General features: G+C 61.5%; 2 protein-coding genes across 6 annotated transcripts in view; one reads left to right on the top strand and one right to left on the bottom strand.

Annotated features, from left to right (window-relative positions):
• Positions 1-566: 566 nt before the first annotated feature.
• On the top strand, positions 567-10,331 carry YKT6 (YKT6 v-SNARE homolog). 2 transcript variants are annotated; one of them, XM_025988346.2, is made up of 7 exons: positions 567-872; positions 2,881-2,963; positions 4,753-4,853; positions 5,906-6,010; positions 6,303-6,368; positions 8,231-8,332; positions 8,942-10,331. In XM_025988346.2, the coding sequence occupies exons 1-7, from the start codon at positions 769-771 to the stop codon at positions 8,975-8,977; spliced, it is 597 nt and encodes a 198-aa protein (XP_025844131.1). In that variant the 5' UTR covers positions 567-768; the 3' UTR covers positions 8,978-10,331. The 2 variants fall into 2 exon arrangements, with proteins under 2 accessions (XP_025844131.1, XP_025844132.1); XM_025988347.2 differs by lacking the exon at positions 567-872 and adding an exon at positions 1,089-2,045.
• A 1,736-nt stretch (positions 10,332-12,067) lies between these two features.
• CAMK2B (calcium/calmodulin dependent protein kinase II beta) overlaps positions 12,068-17,807 on the bottom strand; it is a 77,405-nt gene continuing 71,665 nt past the window's right edge. For all 4 annotated transcript variants that reach the window (XM_072764959.1, XM_072764960.1, XM_072764961.1 and 1 more), the window contains 4 exons: positions 14,794-14,869; positions 14,578-14,672; positions 14,252-14,486; positions 12,068-13,776 (listed from right to left, as the gene is read on the bottom strand). In XM_072764959.1, the coding sequence (XP_072621060.1) occupies positions 14,254-14,486; positions 14,578-14,672; positions 14,794-14,869 (404 nt within the window). In that variant the 3' untranslated portion in view covers positions 12,068-13,776; positions 14,252-14,253. The remainder of the gene's footprint in view (positions 13,777-14,251; positions 14,487-14,577; positions 14,673-14,793; positions 14,870-17,807) is intronic.

Below are 17,807 nucleotides of genomic sequence, written 5' to 3'. Positions count from 1 at the left end.
CCCTGCAGGCTCGTGCTGAGGGGTCCTGTGCAGACAGGGGCTGCTCCTGCAGGAGGATGAGCTGGCGAGGACTAGAATACAGCTTCACATGCTGCAGGAGCCTCCAGAAGAATTTCCTGCGCTTTGCGTTAAAGGAGATTTGATTTACAAAACACAGGAAGGCAGTCACTCCCCCCACTCAGTCAAAGCTCCTTTCTGAGCGTGTGGGTGCTGCTCCGGGTGTGTTCCCAGAAGCTGCCCGGGAGGGCTCAGGACAGTCTGGGAGGGAGGGAGAGCTTGAAAACGGGAGGACTCAGGACACCCCAAGTGGGAGGGGGGAGTCCCCAGAGGGCTCAGGACGCGGGGGACACGTGGGAGGGGATGGGATACAGCAGGAGGGAGGGGGAGGTCCTGCAGTGGACGGGACACCCCAGGAGGGAGGAGGGAAGGGGGAGGCCTGGGAGGACCCGGGATGCAGCAGGAGGGAGAGGACGGGCCCTTGGACAGGCCAGAGGGGCGGGGCCGGCTTATGCGCATGCGCTGCGCTGTCTCTGCCCGCACCCCGCCCCCGCCCCCACCGCCTGCGTGTTTCCGGCCGGTCCTCTCTGCATCCGGGGCACGAAAACCCTCCGTGGGGCTCGGGCGGCGGCCCCTGGCCGGAACCGGAAGTGGACCCCGAGCCAGTAGGGGAAGCCGGCGTCCGACCCGTCAGCAGCCTGCGGTGGTCCCCGGGGGCGGCGGCCGCGCTGCTGCCTGCGAGCCGGGCCCGCGGCCCGAGGGCGCGGCGCCATGAAACTGTACAGCCTCAGCGTCCTGTACAAAGGCGAACCCAAGGCGGTGCTGCTCAAAGCCGCGTACGACGTGTCCTCCTTCAGCTTCTTCCAGAGGTCCAGGTGAGCGGGCCGGGGGCGAGGCCGCGACTGGGGCGGGGGGCGGGGCCTGGGGGCGGTCAAGGGGCCTGGGGGCGGGGCCTGGGAGTCTGGGGGCTTGGGGCGGGGCCTGGGGGTCGGGGGGCCTGGGGCGGGGCCTGGGGGGTCAGGGGCCCTAGGGGGCGGGGCCTGGGCGGGGGCTCGAGGGCGCTGGGCGCTGCGGAGGGGCCCCGGGGGCCTGGGGGCCAAGGGCCGGAGGAGGGCGTGGGGGGGGGGGTTCCTGCTCGGTGTGTAGACGCACCTGCGGGGACGCCTGCGCTCACGGGGGAAAGGTTCCCGCCGCGGGGAAACACGTTTTGTCAGTTGCCCTCGTGGTGACGTTTCAAGGGGACTTTGAGGAGCGGCCGATTCCGTCCCGCCGCGGTGAGCCGTAGGCGGCCTTCTGCAGCGACGGTAGCTCCGCAGCCTCGTGCGGCCGCCCTGGAGACAGCGCCTGTCGCCCTGGGGGACCGGCATCAGCTGTGATGCAGTCACCGAGGCCGCAGGAATGATGCGCAGCGGCCAGCGCTCGAACCCAAAGGGTTCGCGCGGAGGGTCTGGAGGGTGTGCGCGGAGGGTCTGGAGAGACGCTGGGGTGTGTAGGGCTTCCTGGCCACTGTGACTGCAAGAAGGAGCGAGTCCGGAGCCGTGGAAGGGCCAGGAGCAGAAGGCCCGTGTAGTGCGAGCCGCCCCGGGCCCCGGGCCGCCGCCGTCTGGCCCCGCGTCCACTGCCGCTGGTCGGTCGGGAGCCTTGTGCAGGCGGGACCTAGAACAGTTCCGTGGCGGCCGCGTGGAAACGTTCTGCTGCTTTTGGGTCATTCGGGGTGCGACGTCTTGATGCTTTGGTTCCTAGCACAGCCTCTGCCCCATGTCCCGCTCACTGCTCTTCTGTGGTGGGACGGCTGCTGCCCACCTGGCCGTGTGCACCCAGTGTGCTCAGAGGTTCCAGGGTGGGACTTCTGCGTCTCTGGCGTAGGGTACCCTGTGTGTTTGAGGATTCACACAACACGGTGCGCTGGAGGCGTCCCCAGCGCACCTCATAGAGCCGCAGCTGGTGGCCCCGCGACCTCTGGCCTCGCGCTACCCCTCTGCCCACCTCGAGCTACAAAACCTTCACACGGGTCCCCTGCTTTTCTCGCGCTGACTCTCACGATAAACGTAAGTCCTCCCGTGTCTACGTGGAGTCGTGCTATGTTTCTGCCTGGTTTTATTGCAAAGACTTCCTTGTTTGGAGCCTTGTTCCCTATGGGATGATTGTGATCACACTACACCCTCAGTACTGAGCACCAGGTATGGTGCGGACTGTGGTACGCACAGACCGTACGTGGCTGTCGGGGAGGCACGTGGCAGTCAGTACCGGGATTGGAGGTCATGGGTCCGTGGCCAGAGGTCCTCCCTCTTCTGTATGGTCCCTCGTACACTGGTCAGAGGAACCCTCAGAGAGTCATGTTAGCCCCTGTTCCTTGGGCTCCACTGCCATCACCTATGACTGGTTCTAGCCTCATCTCTCTGTTGCACCCATGAGTGCCCTCTTCCCTCTTGGCGTTTGTACAAGTCACTTCCTTCTTGGCCAAGCATCTCCCTTCCAGACGCCCTGGATGAGACAGCACGCCCCAGGCCATGCATGTTCTGTGCCGTAGCTGCGTTCTCGGTGGACATGGGTCACGTGGCAGCGTGTGGCGTGCACAGGCCAGCTCTGCTTCTCCTGCTTCCCAAATCCTGCTCTGCCCTCAGTGTTCTCTTGAGTCAAGTCTGTAGGAAGTCCCCGCGGGTCTGGAAGTGTGTTGCCCTGGTGAACGAGGTAGTGAGCAGGTGTAGTTTGAATGGCCGTGAGAATCTGTAACAAAACAGTGTCTGTCATTTGTCACTAAGGTTGAGAGGGAAAGGAATGAGCCCAAGAAGCAGTAGCCCCTTGGTGTCTATGCTCAGAGGTCACCTTCCATTGTGCTGGGGACAGGGTGACAGGAATAGGTAATATGTGTTATTTTCTTAGTGTTCAGGAGTTCATGACCTTCACGAGTCAGCTGATTGTGGAGCGCTCAGCGAAAGGCAGCAGAGCTTCTGTCAAAGAACAAGGTAAGAGGACCTGCCGCCTCGTGCACATGCAGCCCCTGTCTGCCCTGGCACCTGTGGCTCTCCATGTACACACTGCCCCACCCACGACTGCCAGGACCCCACTCTGCTGGCTTGTTGCCTCCGCGTTCTCTCTGTTCTGGTCACGCATGCTTCTTTGTCTGGTGCTGACGTTTCAGCGGCCTGATTAAGCTTCTACCCCAAAGCTTAGACTCGCTTCAGATTGGGGTCTGGCTTTTGTGCAGCAGGGAGTGGCCTTCCTGAATTTGCTTTCCCTCCAGGGTTGTACGCATCACAAATGAGGATTCCCAGCCAGCCCTGCTGACGTAACACTGCATCCTGGGCTCTGCAGGTTTTTCACCAGGAATCAAAAAACTGTTTTCTTCTTGACCAATATGTTCACGTTTTCATGATTCAGGTTTCCCGTGCGAAGCCTGTGTGACACGGACAGGTCAAGAAGGACAGCTGTGGCTCACAGACAGCTCATGGCAAGCTCCCTGGTATAGCCCGCATGGGCCCTAGAGGCAGTGTGTCTATGCAGATGCCCGTCAGGCCCCGGGTGGGGTCCCCTACACAGCTTCCCTGTCCTGCCTACACCCCAGAGGTGACATTGGACTGTGAATGCTGGCGGATCTGGCCGTGTCTGCGGCTCTGAGCCAGCTTCTCTGATTTTTTTTTTTTAATCTTTTTTTTTTTTTTAAGATTTTATTTATTTATTCATGATAGACAGAGAGAGAGAGAAGCAGAGACACAGGCAGAGGGAGAAGCAGGCTCCATGCACCGGGAGCCTGATGTGGGATTCGATCCCGGGTCTCCAGGATCGCGCCCTGGGCCAAAGGCAGGCGCCAAACCACTGCGCCACCCAGGGATCCCCAGCTTCTCTGATTGTGGGGAGTGTGTGCGCTTGGGCTGCACGCTTGAGCCTTGCTTGCTTGGGATCGTAGACAGAGTCCAGAGGGCGGCGGTGGCCCTGCTTTTGTCCATCGCTGCCCTAGTCTGACATGAGCTCGCAGTCTCTCCATCTCCCCGTTTCTCCAGGTTTAGCATCAGGCTCTTCTGCGTGAGCGTTGTCTGAACAAGAAGGTTCTTATTTGTTAGGTGTAATCCTTAGGTTTTTTTTCCGTGGGGGAATGATTAGCTGTATCCTGTCTGGATTATTTTGAAAGGGACAAAAACTCATAGCAGGAATGGTGACTGTTTTGCAGAAACACTCATACACTCTGTGCCTTTAGATAACTCAGTGACTTTCACACAGCAATGCTGGAGAACATTTGTTTGCAGATGGACCTTCTCTCCTCTCTTTTTCCTTGTTCTCTTCCTCCCTCACCTCCCCAGCCCACCACAGCCCGGGACAGGCCAGGATTGCTGTAAGAATGAAACCTGATGTCCCGATTTCCTGATGCGAGGCTAGGCCGCTCTCATTTTGTACTCGTCTGGGGTCTCCTTGGCTCGAGAACAGGCCAGAGCATCAGAGGTGCAACCCCCTAGACACAGCTGAGCCTTGCTGGGGCTCCAGGATCTAACTGGGAAATGCGCTTGGAATCGCATCCCCTGGGAGGTTTCCTGCACCCCTGGGGCTCCTTTACACCCTGGCTTTGCACACGGGGTCTCTGGGCATTGACTTGTCTGAAGCAGTTGTTGGGCTGTGCTGGTGGCAGCGCTCCCTCCCGTGCTGTCCTGTGTGAGTCTCGCTGACCCACAGGGCAAGAGCTCAGCATTGTGACACTTTGAAGATCAGGGTGAAATGGCCAAAACTCTCACTTCCCCTTCCGCGTGTCTATCTTCTCCTTAGAATACCTGTGCCACGTCTACGTGCGAAACGACAGTCTGGCAGGAGTGGTCATTGCTGACAGCGAATATCCATCCCGGGTGGCCTTTACCTTGCTGGAGAAGGTGAGTTTGCACTGTGGCCAAGCGGGCCTTGGATGGACAGGTGTGGGCAGTGCACGAGGTATAAGGGAGGGAGTAGTGTATTAGTGTGTCTAAAATCAACCTATTTTCGGTTTTTTTCTTGCCCTAAACCAAGAGACGGTCTGGGATCCCTTCCCCATTTCCTTCACTGGCTCTGATTTCTGCCCCTCATCCTGCTTATGTCTGGGACAGGCCCTCGGGTCAGCTATGGCTGCACTTTCAGCCCTGGCCGCTGCTCTGGCCACTGTTCTGCTTCTGCCCTCTGAGCCACAGCCAATGCTGTGCTCTGTCTTGTGGCGACCACCCTCCGTCAGGTCATCCCTGCACACCCCGGGTGTTCCTGTCCCCCACATGGGGCCGGCACCAGCACGGGGCTTAGTGCCTCCATGCTCTTCAGTTCTTTGAGGGGTGCTTGTCATAAAGCCCTCGAGGATGCTGGTCCCTGCTGCCCCCAAGCACTGACACCCATAAGCACATGAAATCTGCTGGTTGCTTAAATCCAAAGAATCTCGCTCCATTTTTGAAGAACTGTTCTGGGAAATGAGAGGGCCAGTACTTTCTTTTCTAGAATCATGTGACCTAATAAAAAGGAAATATGTAGCTTAAAATTTTGATACTTTTATTTTCCAGGCAAGGTTCATTTCAGCTTAGATATACTTGGTGCTTAATTTCCAGAGATTTTTTTTATTTTTATTTTTATTTTTTTAAAGATTTTATTTATTCATGAGAGAAAGAGAGAGAGAGAGAGAGAGAGTCGCAGAGAACTTAGGCTTAAGGAGAAGCAGGCTCCCCACAAGGAGCCCAATGTGGGACTCAGTCCTGGATCCCAGGATCAGGACCTGAGCCAAAGGCAGATGCTCAACTGCTGAGCCATCCAGGCGTCCCAATTTCCATAGATTTTATGTACTTGAACTTACATTTGCCCCTGGCCATGAGCCATCCTCCTCTTCCCTCCACCCATGGCCCTGACTGCCTCTCTTGAGCAAGGCGTTCTTCAGGTCTCGCGGATACCGATGTGTCCCTTTGTCCTACAGGTTCTAGACGAATTCTCCAAGCAGGTGGACAGGATAGAGTGGCCTGTCGGGTCCCCTGCCAGCATCCACTACACCGCCCTAGATGGCCACCTGAGTCGATACCAGGTAGGGTGTACAGAAGCCTTCAGGAGAGGCTGTGTGGTACAGCAAAGCCAGCAGCCCTGGAGGTCATGGCTGTGGGGGAACTTCCTGGCAGCCTTAGTGTCGGTGTCGCTGTGAAACATGCAGGGATGCACGTAAGACCTGGAACCGAGCTCCATGATGGGCTTTCCCTTCTCTGCCATGTGTTTGAGCAGCCTGTGGTCTGTGAACGTGGCCACATGCCCGGTTTGTTTGGTTTGAGCTTTGTCTCCAGGTGGTCACTCTCCTCCTGATGTTACTTTTGGCTCTTTCCTAGAACCCCCGAGAAGCTGACCCCATGACTAAAGTGCAGGCTGAGCTGGACGAGACCAAAATCATTCTGGTGAGCAGGAGCAGGGGCGAGCGCATCCCAGAGCCAGGAGTGGGGGTGGAAATCTCAGCCAGCCACTGGGCACACAGTCTGGGCTTGGGGGAGCCCTCATGCCAGCGCTAGGCTGAGAGGGGTGGGTGCCCACCTCTCCCTGAGTGTCCGAGGCCTCAGAACCAGATCACCCAGACGCCTCCAGGTCTGTGCTGCTTGCACCCATCTGAGTTCAACACCTGTTGCCCAAGGGCCTCAGCCGAGACCTTGTTGTGGCCCCTGATCTCTCCCTGTTCTGGGCGGTTACCAGTCGTGATGGTCTCTGATCCGTGGCTCTGCTTCCCTGCCATTCCTGCTGCCTCCCTCACAGGGTGTGGGCTGTGGGGGCGGGAGAAGCCGCCCCTACTCACTAAACATAGACCTAGGGTCCTCAGGCCTGAGGAGAGTGGGAGCCCCGTGTCGTACCTGAGCACTCTGCTGGTCTGTAGCTGCTGCTTTAGCTTCTGTCCCTCCCCTCCCCCACCTCTCTCCCTCCCCCCCCACTTCCTTTCTCCCACCACCCCCCTTTCACTTGGAGCTCTCTTTTCACATTTGCCCAGTGTGTCTGCACCGTAGCCAACCATCTGTGGCTCTTCTGCTTACCGTCCGTCAGTAGCCCTCAGGAAAGCTGTGGGGTCCAGTGCACACTCCCTGGCACAGCCTCAGGGTCTCGTGGCCTCTGCCTTTCCTGCCTGGCTCCCGTGCAAGTGCGCCAGGAACAGGCCTCCTGGACGCCCCTGCATAGTCTTAGCCAGCACCCATGACTCCCTGACTGCCGGGCATATGAGCCCTCAGGACCAGGAGCTTGTCCCTACCCACCCTGTTCCTGGTGCGATGGTGGATGTGGGACGCCAGTGCCCAGCAGCTAATGAACCTTAAGTGGGTAGATAGCTCCACAAAGGTGCCCGGAAAAACCCTGCTCGACGTGAAACTCCTGCTGACTCAGGCTCGGTCCTCATGCTCAGCACTGTGTCCCAGGGTCGGACGCCAGCCTGGGTGGTACCAGGAAGCACATTACACAGAAACTGGTGGGGGGGCTGCAGTCATCGAGCTCTAATGATGTAGTTTTGGGGCTTAGGACTGTGAATGAGCTGTGAGAGTCTTTGGGTGTCTCCAGGTCTTTGCATGGGCTTCTCTGTGTGTTCTCGAGGAGCCGTGGCTATGGGAACCCCTGGGCTATGCAGAGCTGCGGGGTGTCCGCTGTGTCATTCCTCTCTGACTGCGCATGGTGGGGGTATCGTCCTCCCTGGCCCAGTGTGCCTGCAGAAATGGGATTACTGGTTGTGCTGCCTTTGTTCCCAGCCACGTCTTACCCTTGGTTGCTTGTGCTGGGAACCTGAGTTGTTGAGCTCTGTGTAGAAAGGACGCGTTCACTTATTTCCTCGTTCTGGGTCAGGTCATGTTTGTGTACCTAGATACCTGCTCCAGTGAGGCCTCTGAGGGCCTTATGGCTGCTCCAGCAATGGCCATCCATGCTGGAAGCGAGCCAGCCACTTCCCGATGGCATCGGGACTTAGGGCTGCTGGGAGTGCCTCATCCCTTCACCCCAAGGACGGGCTGTGGGTGCGGGCACTCCCTGAATGCCGACCTTGGAACACAGGCCCCTGCAGGGTGTGGGACGCAGTAGGTGTACATGTGTGTAAAAGCGACCTCTCCTATAGCGTTGTGTGAATCTAATGGCAGTTCCCCAGGACGGTCACAGGGTCCTGTTCCACCTGGGACGCCCCCGAAGTTTGCGTGGGGGAGGAGCCCAAAGGAGAAGCGCTTTCCCACAAGCTGCAGGAGGGCTCGTTGCCACTTGCTTCACGACCAACAGAGTGTTCTTTCTTTATGCCTTTGTCCAGCACAACACCATGGAGTCTTTGCTGGAGCGAGGGGAGAAGCTAGATGACCTGGTGTCCAAATCCGAAGTGCTGGGAACACAGTCTAAAGCCTTCTATAAGACAGTGAGTGCTGGCTGTCCGCAGGAGCTATGCCCTGGGGGAGCTGTCAGGACGTTCAGTGACGTGTGGGGAGAGCAGAGGTGGGGGTGCCCAGGTCCAGCAGTAGTGGAGGGTCTCTCAGGCGCTGTGGAAGCTGCGGTGGGCAGAGTTCATTCCGCCCTGCTCCGGGCTGCTCTCCTATGCCCAGGGCTTCGCCCCATTCCTGCTGCCTGCTCAGGAGGCCTCCTGTCTTCCCAGAGAGGCCCTTCTGCCTCTTGTTTCCCTCTGACAGAGTGGTTGGCTGGAGTGGGCAGTGGCAGGGCTGTTCACACGCCTTGGCATTCCTGTGAGCCTGAGAGGGCAATGCGAGTGGGATTAGGAGGCATCTGTGAACCCAGAGTGAGAGAGGGAAGACATCCTCAGTATGACCTCCAGGCATGGGGTTGGGTCGCCCTGGGGAACAGGCTGGCGCCACATTAGACTCCTGGCCGTTAGACTCCTGGCCGCCTGGGCTGCTCCCAGCATTCCCAGCCCAGGCCGCAGCCCCTGCCTCCTCCCCCTCCCCCGCCATGGGTGCCGCAGTGGTCTTGCCAGCCGCCTCCGCCTCTCCAGCTCCAGATTGTCTCTGTCTAGGCCCGGAAACAGAACTCGTGCTGTGCCATCATGTGACAGCAGCCCGCGGAGGCCCCTGTGTCCGATGCCCTGGCCGTTTGCAGCAGAGCCGGCGTGGGAAGACCCTCGTGGGGACAGATCTTGCTTTCACTGTGGGGCTCCTGGCAGGACCTGAGGGCCGGGGGCGGGCTGGGGGAAAACATTCACATTCACATGTCTGCTGATCTCTGGAAAGGTTGTTCGAGGGTCCCAAAGCTGTATTCTTGGGCCAGATGAAACCATAAACTCTGAGTGACTCACACCGATGCTGAAGGGCTCATTTCTGACCCCTGGGAAGACCCGTGGGCCCCTGAGCTGTGCGAGGTCCCCAGGGAGGTCAGAGCCAGCCTCGGGCCTCCGTCTACCTTGCACTTGTGTTCGTGCACTGACTATTAACCCTGCATTAAGCCCGGCTGAGCCCTGATGGCAGGGCCGGGGGAGACAGGCTGCACGGATGCTGATGCTCCCCTGGCCCCTGCTAAGGGCACCCACCTGCAGGCTGCACGGAGATGCCTGAGGGGTGTGGAGTGGGGGGCATCGGCCCAGACGTGCAGCTTAGCTCTGACCTCCGGGTCACAGTACTGTGTACATCTTTCTCGACCTATGTTCACTCATCTCTGGCAACAGGATTGTCTTAGTGGCCGCCCGGGGCCTGCGTGCCTTAGCAAGACCAGATGCCAGCCATCCCAAGGACTCCCAGTGCCCCACACCCGGTCTGGCCCCCACAGGAGCACTGCTGAGAGCCCCCCAGCAGCGCCAGTCCCAGCCCCAGCCCCGAGACCTGCCCACTCCCTCAGACTGCCCTGCCACATTTCTGCAGTGCGTCCTGAGGACGTGAGCTCATGACAGGCCCTTGGGACCTGGTCCCCACAGAAGCCCCTGCTGGGGTGCTGGCATATGGTCCCATCCTGGGAGGTCCTTCCGTGAGCATGCTGGTTCTTGGCCTACCCAGGAGGTCCTGCTGCCCTCAGAGAGGGCCAGGCCCTGAATACCTTGCTTGGACCAGAAAGTGGGACCTTCGTGGCTTCTGAGGACCCCCACACTACAGGTTTACCTGCTGGCTGGCCTTTCACCCTGGGCACTGTGCTGGCCCCTAAAACAGCCTGCCCAAGGGACCCCCTGGAATGCACAGACCCAGCCTGCTCCCCCGTGCTGGGGGGCTGTGACGACTCCAACTTGGGAGGTCTCTGCGGAGCAGCTGGGGGTGGAGGTGCAGACCTGTGGGGCTGGCTCAGGCCCCAGCCAGCGTTTCCCCAGTTGATGGTGTCTCATTTGGAAGCACTGGGCAAAGAGTGTATTTTAATAACTGCCACCTAACTGTTCTGTTCGAAAAGTTCTTATCTGGATAAAGTTGTCTTTTGAGATTCCAAAATTGTCCTTTGTTTTGTTTGAGCCTCAGGGGCCCCTTTACCCCGGGAAGCCTGCGCCTCCCTGAGTGCGCCTGTGGGGTGCAGGGCCTCTTGGGGCAGTGCCTGTCCAGGGGAGGCAGCCCCTGAACAGATGTAGGGGAACCGGCCCAGGAAGCTGCCCCGCAGCCCAGGCCGCACATATGGAAACCCTTTGGGACATGGGGGCGGTGCAGACTGGAGAGTCTCCCATCTGCTCCCACTTTAGAGAATGACCCCGGGGGCTGATGATCAGAGGGTCTGGAGACTTTTCTGCCTGTTTCACTGCTGCCTCTGGGCCCTGCTTTCAGCCTCGTTGGTGTGCCTGGATGTGAGGCAGCCTGGGATCTCTGGCGGGAGGACCTGCTGGGGTATGGGGTCTCGAGGCCCAGGGAGCTTCGCTCACCCCAGGTGCCAGCGAAGTGACCAAAGGCTATCTCGCTGACCTGGCTGGGTTCCCCACCCACCCTGCGCTCCAGTCCCACAGCACACCTCAGGGCTCCGGATCCTGGGGGTGGGGCTGCAGGGAGCGCCCACAGGGAGGTCTGGCCTGGAAAGCCGCCTCGGGTTACAGCTGATAGGAGAGTGGAGCCCTAGATACTGTGCATGCTCGACTGCCGTGTCCTAGATCTTCGCCCCACGCTTGGGTCCCCTGTGTGCTCCCTGGCACAGCCCGCCCTCCTGAGCACCTGCCAGGACCAAGAAGCTGGTCCAGGGCCTCCTGTCCTAGTGACCCCTGGGCCACCCCTCTTACCAGGAATCAACTGGACATGAGTGTCGTACCTAGGATGGTTCTGAAGCCCACATCTCTGTCCCAGGAAAGCATGTGAGGTACAGACCAGCATTGGCAGGGCCTGGGGACCCAGCGAGAAGGGCAGGCTGCCTGGTCCATGGCCTTGGGAAGGGCCAGCAGCGCACAGGCCAGCTACCACAGCCCTCGCCTGGCTGGGCCTGAGTGTGGGCAACTGGCTGGTCAGACAGCCTCAGGTCAGGCCATGTGGTCACGAGGCCGTGCAGTCCTTCAGCCATGTACTCGGTGCTGATGCAGTTGGCACAGGCCAAGGGCGGCCAGCATTCCTGAAGGAGGCCCCAGGTGGCTTAGTGTCCCCATGCTGCAGGGGTACAGTGGGCAACAGGTGATGTGTCCCTCCTGACAGGCCTTGGGCATGGATGATGGGGTGGGCGAGGGTGGAGCAGTGTCCGGGGAGAGGAAGGAAGACCCTCGCTCCCCTCTGTCCCTGGTGTCCATCTGTTCCCAGATCTCGGCTCCAGGTGCCCTCCAGGTGGTTGGGTCCTCCTTGGGGAACCCCTCCCAGCCCCCGCTGTCTTAGCCCCGCCATCTCTGCCTCCTAGAGGCCACTACTGTCCTCGCGGGACATCGCTGTCCACGCTGGCCTGGGTGCCATCCACCCAACCCAGCCCATGGCCACAGGGTGAGTGACACGCGTGAGGGATGGATAAGTGGAGAGACAGTCAGGGTTGGGTCCTGTGCTCTTTCCACACAGAACTGCTCTCTGGCCTCATCCAGGGAGGCTGCCGAAGAGGTGGGGGTTCAGGGCTCACAGGGAGCTCTGGTTCCAGCATCCAGGGCCGACACAGGTGGGGTGGGGCAGTGGGTGGTGCTGTGGCCGCTGTGGCAGGGGGCCCGGGGAGTGGGGGAGTGGCCGGGTGGGGGGCTGGAGCTCGGCAGGGCCCTGGCATCAAGTCCCCAGCTGCACGTGAAGCCATTTGTCCTGTTTTTCTTTTATTTGCAGTTTCCCGAGACAGAACAAAATAATGATTTTTTTACACTTACAAGGCTCAGAAAGAAAAGACAATGGAACTCAGCAAAAAGAGAGAAGGGGAGGTTGCCGGCCAGCACTGCGGGCAGCCGGCCCTCCACAGAGCGGGCCGGCCGGCGCCACCACACCTTGGACATCTAGCTAGAGGAGCAGGTGTGGCTTGCTCGAGAGGGGTCATGCAAAAGAACTATCCCCCAGAAAAAAATCCCCAAATTACCCGAGACAGGCAGCTCCGTGGAGACAACAGGTGAGGGGATGGGGAAGGGTCCCCCGGAGGGGAGGGTGGCTGGGCCACACGCTGTCCACGGTGAGCCCTGCGGATGTTTACCCTGTGTCCATGGGTGGGGACAGCTGTCCTGAACACAGCCGTGGACAGGCAGGTGAGTGTCCATTCTGAGTGTCTGATGGACAGTCCCCTTGGAGACCAGCATCCTGCATCCCGTTCCCCACTCTGTGCCCCTCCCTTGCTTTGATTTGTGGGGGAAGATAAAGAAAATCCTTGTTGAAAATGTGAATTAAAGGGCAGGTGTTGGGGCAGCAGGGACCCACACCTCCGTGATCCCACCCCGCAACCACCCTACTTGGCCGGCTGACCTGGGTGCTCTCTGCTGCCCTCCGACCACGGGGCCATCCCCGAGCCTCACCATGGTGCCCACCAGCACCCAGGGGACCTCGGAATGGGCCCAGCTTGTCTTCTCCTCATCCCAGGGTCCCGGTCAGCTGCGCCCTGTGCCTCAGGCCTGGGGCAGCCCTCCCTCCCTCTGCTCCAGCCTAGACTCCAAGAGCACTGTCAGCAAACCCCGGCCTGGCAGCCCAGGGAGCCACTCACCCGCTTCTGCCCCCTCTCCCCTGCCTGCGTCCTGACCAAGCCCAGAGCCCCTCTGTGGCCGCACCGGCTGGCGGGGGGGTGGGCAGAAGGGAGGCACCCCAACAGGAGGGAGGCCATCCCAAGGGTTCCCCTCCTGCCGGGGCTGCAGCCCAGCCAACAGTGTCCTCTTGGCCAGTCTCCTGCCCGGGTAAGGTCTTTACCTCCCTGGCCCTGGAGGGACCAGAGGGGGAGCCCTGGGCCCATGGGGGCTTCTCAGATGGTGCACCGGGCCCCCCCGGAGCCAGCTGGCCTCCGTGCTGCTCATCCATGCTGGGGGCGTGAGGAGGAGGGAGGGGAACAGCCGCGCTCAGGTCCCCGTGGCCCCAGGTGGCCGACACTCCTGACAGCAGCCATGCACGGCGGGCGGGGGCGGGGGGGGGGGGGGGGGAATGCAGACGCCTGGGGGGGTGCCACCTAACAAACAGCGTTCCTCGGCCCGGCCCCTGGGGACAAGATCACTGCCCCACCGGTCCCCAAGGGGCCAGGAGCGGACAGACACGTGGAGCGTGGGTGGGGAGTGCCCGTCGGTTCAAAGCCCCACAAATGCCAGTGATTTTTACAGCTTTTTCCTTTGTTTTTTTTTTTTTTCCTCCCGTTTCATCCAACATCAATTTTTTTTGTGGTGTTGTCATCTTGTTGTGAAAAAGAGATCACGTCCGGTCTTTGTTTTCTGCAGACACAGGCACCAGGGGGGGAACGAGGCAGAGACACAAACATGCGACGGGCGGGCCGCGGACGGCGGGGCTCCCAACACGAGTCCGTCCCGCCAAGCCGGCCACAGCTCTGAAAGGGAGGGAGGATGGGGTCAGCTCACACGCACCCCCCAGGGAGATGGGGGTCAGCTCTCACGTGCCCCCAGGGAGATGGGGGAGAGGGACCAGCTCGCACGCCCCCCAGGGAGGTGGGAAGGGGACCAGCCGTCATGCCCCTCAGGGAGATGGGGGCCAGCTCTCACGTGCCCCCAGGGAGATGGGGGTCCGCTTGTACACACCCCCAGGGAGATGGGGACCAGCTCACACGCCCCCCCAGGAAGATGGGGAGAGGGGCCAGCTCAAATGCGCTCCCAGGAAGATGGGGGTCAGCTTGCACACCCCCCCAGGGAGGTGGGGGTCAGCTCGCAAGAGATGGGGAGAGGGACCAGCTCTCATGCTTCGCCAGGGAGGAGGGGGAGGACAGGGTGGGGTGCTACCTGCGTGCGTCCTGGGCGGCCTACCCCCCCCACCCCCCCCGCACCCAGCAGGCCCCATCCCGCACCCACCTTCACTGCAGCGGGGCCACAGGCGCGCCTGAGCAGTGGAAGTGCACATTCTGCCACTTGCCATCACGGCGGTGCCACACGCGGGTCTCCTCGGACTGGCTGGTGCGGGGCCGGCCCTGCCCGTCAATGTACTGCGTGAGGCGGATGTAGGCAATGCACGCCGCGTCCTCCCCGATGACGTGCACGTGGGGGTTCAGGATGGTCGTGTGGATGGGCTTGCTGTTCTTGGCGAGCACTGCAGGCAGGGCAGAGGCAGGGGCTGGGCTGGGGCGCCCCCGAGGCCTGCCACCCCTTGCCCGGGGCCTGCCGGCGGTGCCCCCACTCACGGTTCTCGAAGTAGAATCTGTGGAAGTCCATCCCTTCGACCAGATTGCCCAGAGCTTCAGGCTCGAACGAGGTCAGGCCTGGGTCACAGATTTTCCTGGGGGGCAGACCCAGGTGAGGAGAGGCCCCGCCGCCTCCCGACCCTCCGTCCCCCCACAGGGAAGCCCCCCAGGTGTCCCCCGAGGCCACCCGGGGCCCAGCCCAGATGCCCGGCTCACGCGTAGGCCTCGAAGTCCCCGTTGTTGACGGCCTCGATGAGCTGCTCCGTGATCTTGATGACTTCCTGCTTCCGCGCTGCAGGGGGACACGGCCGCCCGGTGACAGGCCTGCCCGAGCCACCCTGCCCCCACCTGCCTCTCTTCCCCAGGGGCCCGGCACCCCATCGGCCAGCTCACATCACCCCCCCACCTCGTGTGCAAGTCCACCCGGTCCTGACATACACTGCGCCCATGTGACAGACACGACACGCAGAGAGGGGACACAGAGCCTGCACCAGCCACCCTGTGTGGCCCCTTTCCCTCCGGCTGCAGCCCTGGGACCCGCCCTTCTGGCTCCTGCCCACCCGGACTCGGCGCAGAACCCTTCCCGAATCCACCATCTGTTGAGGAACACGTACGGGGGACTGGCGGTGGGGCCGAGGGGCCCGGGGAGCCCACACACTGACGGCTGGCTGCACCTGTTCGCAGCCACACGCCCACCGTACGCGCCGTACCCCAGGGCTCGGGCTCTGCCCGCCCGGCCTCTGCACCTGGACAGGCCTGGCCCCGGGGTGCTGGCCGTGGTCTCTTTAACGACTTGTGTGAGAACAACATAGCCCTGCACCCTGCGGACCCAACGCCAGACAACTTTCGGGGTCGCTGAGACTTCTCTAAAGAAACAGGCCCTGCAGATAACGCTGCGTATGCTCGCGTTCCCCTAAGTCTCCTTCGCACCTCCTCCTCAGAGAAGCCTGTCCTCGGTAGGCCCTCAACTGCTTCCATGCATGTGCACCCGCGAGTGCACACACACAACCTATCACGTGTGTCCCCACAGAGCAGCATGGCAAAGGCGAGCCTCAGGCCCTGAAGGGTCCCCGGAGCTCCTCCCACGGGCGCTCTCCAGGTCACCACACATGCCCCCGTGGCCGAACAGCACATGCATGAGCTGAGGCGTGTGCTCACATCCGGAGCACAGACCGCAGGCACTCGAGGGGTTGCCCACAGCCCTGCCATGGGTGCCCCCTCCCACAGACGACCCCCTCAAAGACGTTCTGGACCGTTCAGGCAGCAGGAGCTCCAACCTGAGGGCTTGGGTGCCCGAGTGTGCCACTGTCACGGGGGGGGGGGCATGTGTGCACACATGTGCGTGTTCGCATGTGGGGATCTGTGTGTGCACCCACCTGCGAGTTTCTCCTGTCTCAGAAACCCCCCTCTCGGGATCCAACTGCCCTTGTGCTGAGGCCCCATTTCCATTTCTCACCGGGCTCCGTGTCTGGACCTGGGTTGGGGCCCAGGCTGTGGGCTTCCATGCAGAGCCTGGGCCCCAGCTGTCTGGTCGGCCCTGCAGGCCGCAGCTGCCTCTCGGCCACCCATATCCACCCTCAGGGCGGTCCCTACACACACTGCCCTCCGCTCTTGGTCCTGGGACGCCAGGCAGGCCCTGTCCCTCTGCATCGTCTCTGTGGCTTCTGGCAGCCTCCCCCCACCAACCCCCGCGCCCTCTCCCTGGGCATTTCTGCTTCTAAGGTCCCCGTCACCCTAGTGGAGGTGACCTCCCTTTGCTATCCAGCTTTTCCCCAGCGACCCCTGAGCCAGGCGGCCCCACCCGTGTGAGGGTGGACGGCGCCTGCATGTCCGACACCCGACACTCACTGGCCCCCCCTGTTCACATCAGCACCCACAGGAGCCCTCGGCCAATAGCGCTGCGACTGGAACGGACACCACGGCCTCTGTCCTGTTCCCTGGCACCCCCCATCCTATGGCAAGTTAACCTGATCTGCCACTTAATGAAGTTGTGTTGAATATTTTCAAACACATTGTAGTACAAGATGGGGGTATAAACAGGAGGAGAGGGTCAGGGTCACAGCACAACAGGCCCTGGAGCTTGGGAAACACTGTACCCATCCCACAGACAGGCCAGGGGAGGCTGCAGGGGGGCTGCTGCCCAGAGCCCCCCTGCTGCCTGGCAGCCCTGCCTCCCCTGGGGGTATGCGGGGTGAGGGGCTCCCTGGGAGGAGAGGCTGGGAGCTGTGACCCCCCTGCAGGTGGCTCCGCGGCCCCAGCCTTGTCATATGGGCAAGGGTCTGGCTCGGGAGGGGTTCCGGACCTGGACAGCAGCCTCTTCCCTCCCTCTCTTGGGACAAGCCGGCAGGCCGGAAAGCCAGGCTGCTGCCAAACGGTGACCCCAGGCTGGCCCTAATCCAAAACCCTTGGCAGCTGTGGGGGCACTGGGAGTCCCCAGCCACCCCAGGCAGGCAGCTGTGCAGGATCAGCCTGGATTGGGTGTAATCCCTGATTATGGGGAACGTGGCTTGGGCCAGTGGGCAACGACCCCATTTACACACGAGGACAGCTGGCAGGCACGTGACCCCAACCCGCCCCAGACGGCCCCCTGCAGCCTGTGCCTCAGTGCTGGGAGAGCCCCAGCCCGAGGTGGAGGTGGGGGTACCCACTGCTGCAACCCTGGAAGCCAGGTCCCAACCCAGACAGCTCGGGGGCGGACTCCACCCCCATCCTTCACCTGTGGCCGCCCCAGCACCCAAAGGAGCCATGGTGCTGGAGACTTAGGGGTGCATATGCCAGAGCAAGGACTGTGCTCCCCAGGGGCCCTCACCCCCCCAGCCTGCCCTACCTGCTGCTCCAGGCCCCCCCCGACGCCTCCCTTCAGTCCTGCTCAGGGCCCTTTTCTGCAGCCCCCACCTCCATAATTTAGTTCCAGGTGGACCACAGGGTCAGCCTGGGGTGCTCAGAGCCCCCAACCTGGCCTACGGTGCAGACTCCAAGGGCAGCTCACAGCCCTGGGTGGGGGTGCGGGGAGGGGTCCCATGCTGGGAGGCCCCCCTGGGGGCACCTCTCCGTGTATCCCAACCTCCGCTTCCTCATCTGTTAAACCAGGGCCAAGAGGGGTTGAGGAGAGGGGGACGTGGATGCTGCCGAGCCCCCAGGCTCTCCCGTGCACCTGCCCCAGCCCGGCCCCCTCCCCCTCACCACCTGCCTCTGTGAGCGGCACCCAAGCTCCTGGCCAAGCACTGAGC

The sequence above is a fragment of the Vulpes vulpes genome, chromosome 7 (assembly GCF_048418805.1).
Source record: "Vulpes vulpes isolate BD-2025 chromosome 7, VulVul3, whole genome shotgun sequence".
Lineage (NCBI taxonomy): Eukaryota > Metazoa > Chordata > Mammalia > Carnivora > Canidae > Vulpes > Vulpes vulpes.
Note: the sequence above shows the minus strand (reverse complement) of the source record. Positions and strands in the feature narration are given on the sequence as shown.

Coding starts and splice junctions, on each gene's coding strand:
- YKT6 (XM_025988346.2), top strand. CDS start 769: ATGAAACTGTACAGCCTCAGCGTCCTGTACAAAGGCGAACCCAAGGCG. Junction 873..2,880: donor AGCTTCTTCCAGAGGTCCAG/GTGAGCGGGCCG, acceptor TTATTTTCTTAG/TGTTCAGGAGTTCATGACCT. Junction 6,011..6,302: donor GCCACCTGAGTCGATACCAG/GTAGGGTGTACA, acceptor GCTCTTTCCTAG/AACCCCCGAGAAGCTGACCC.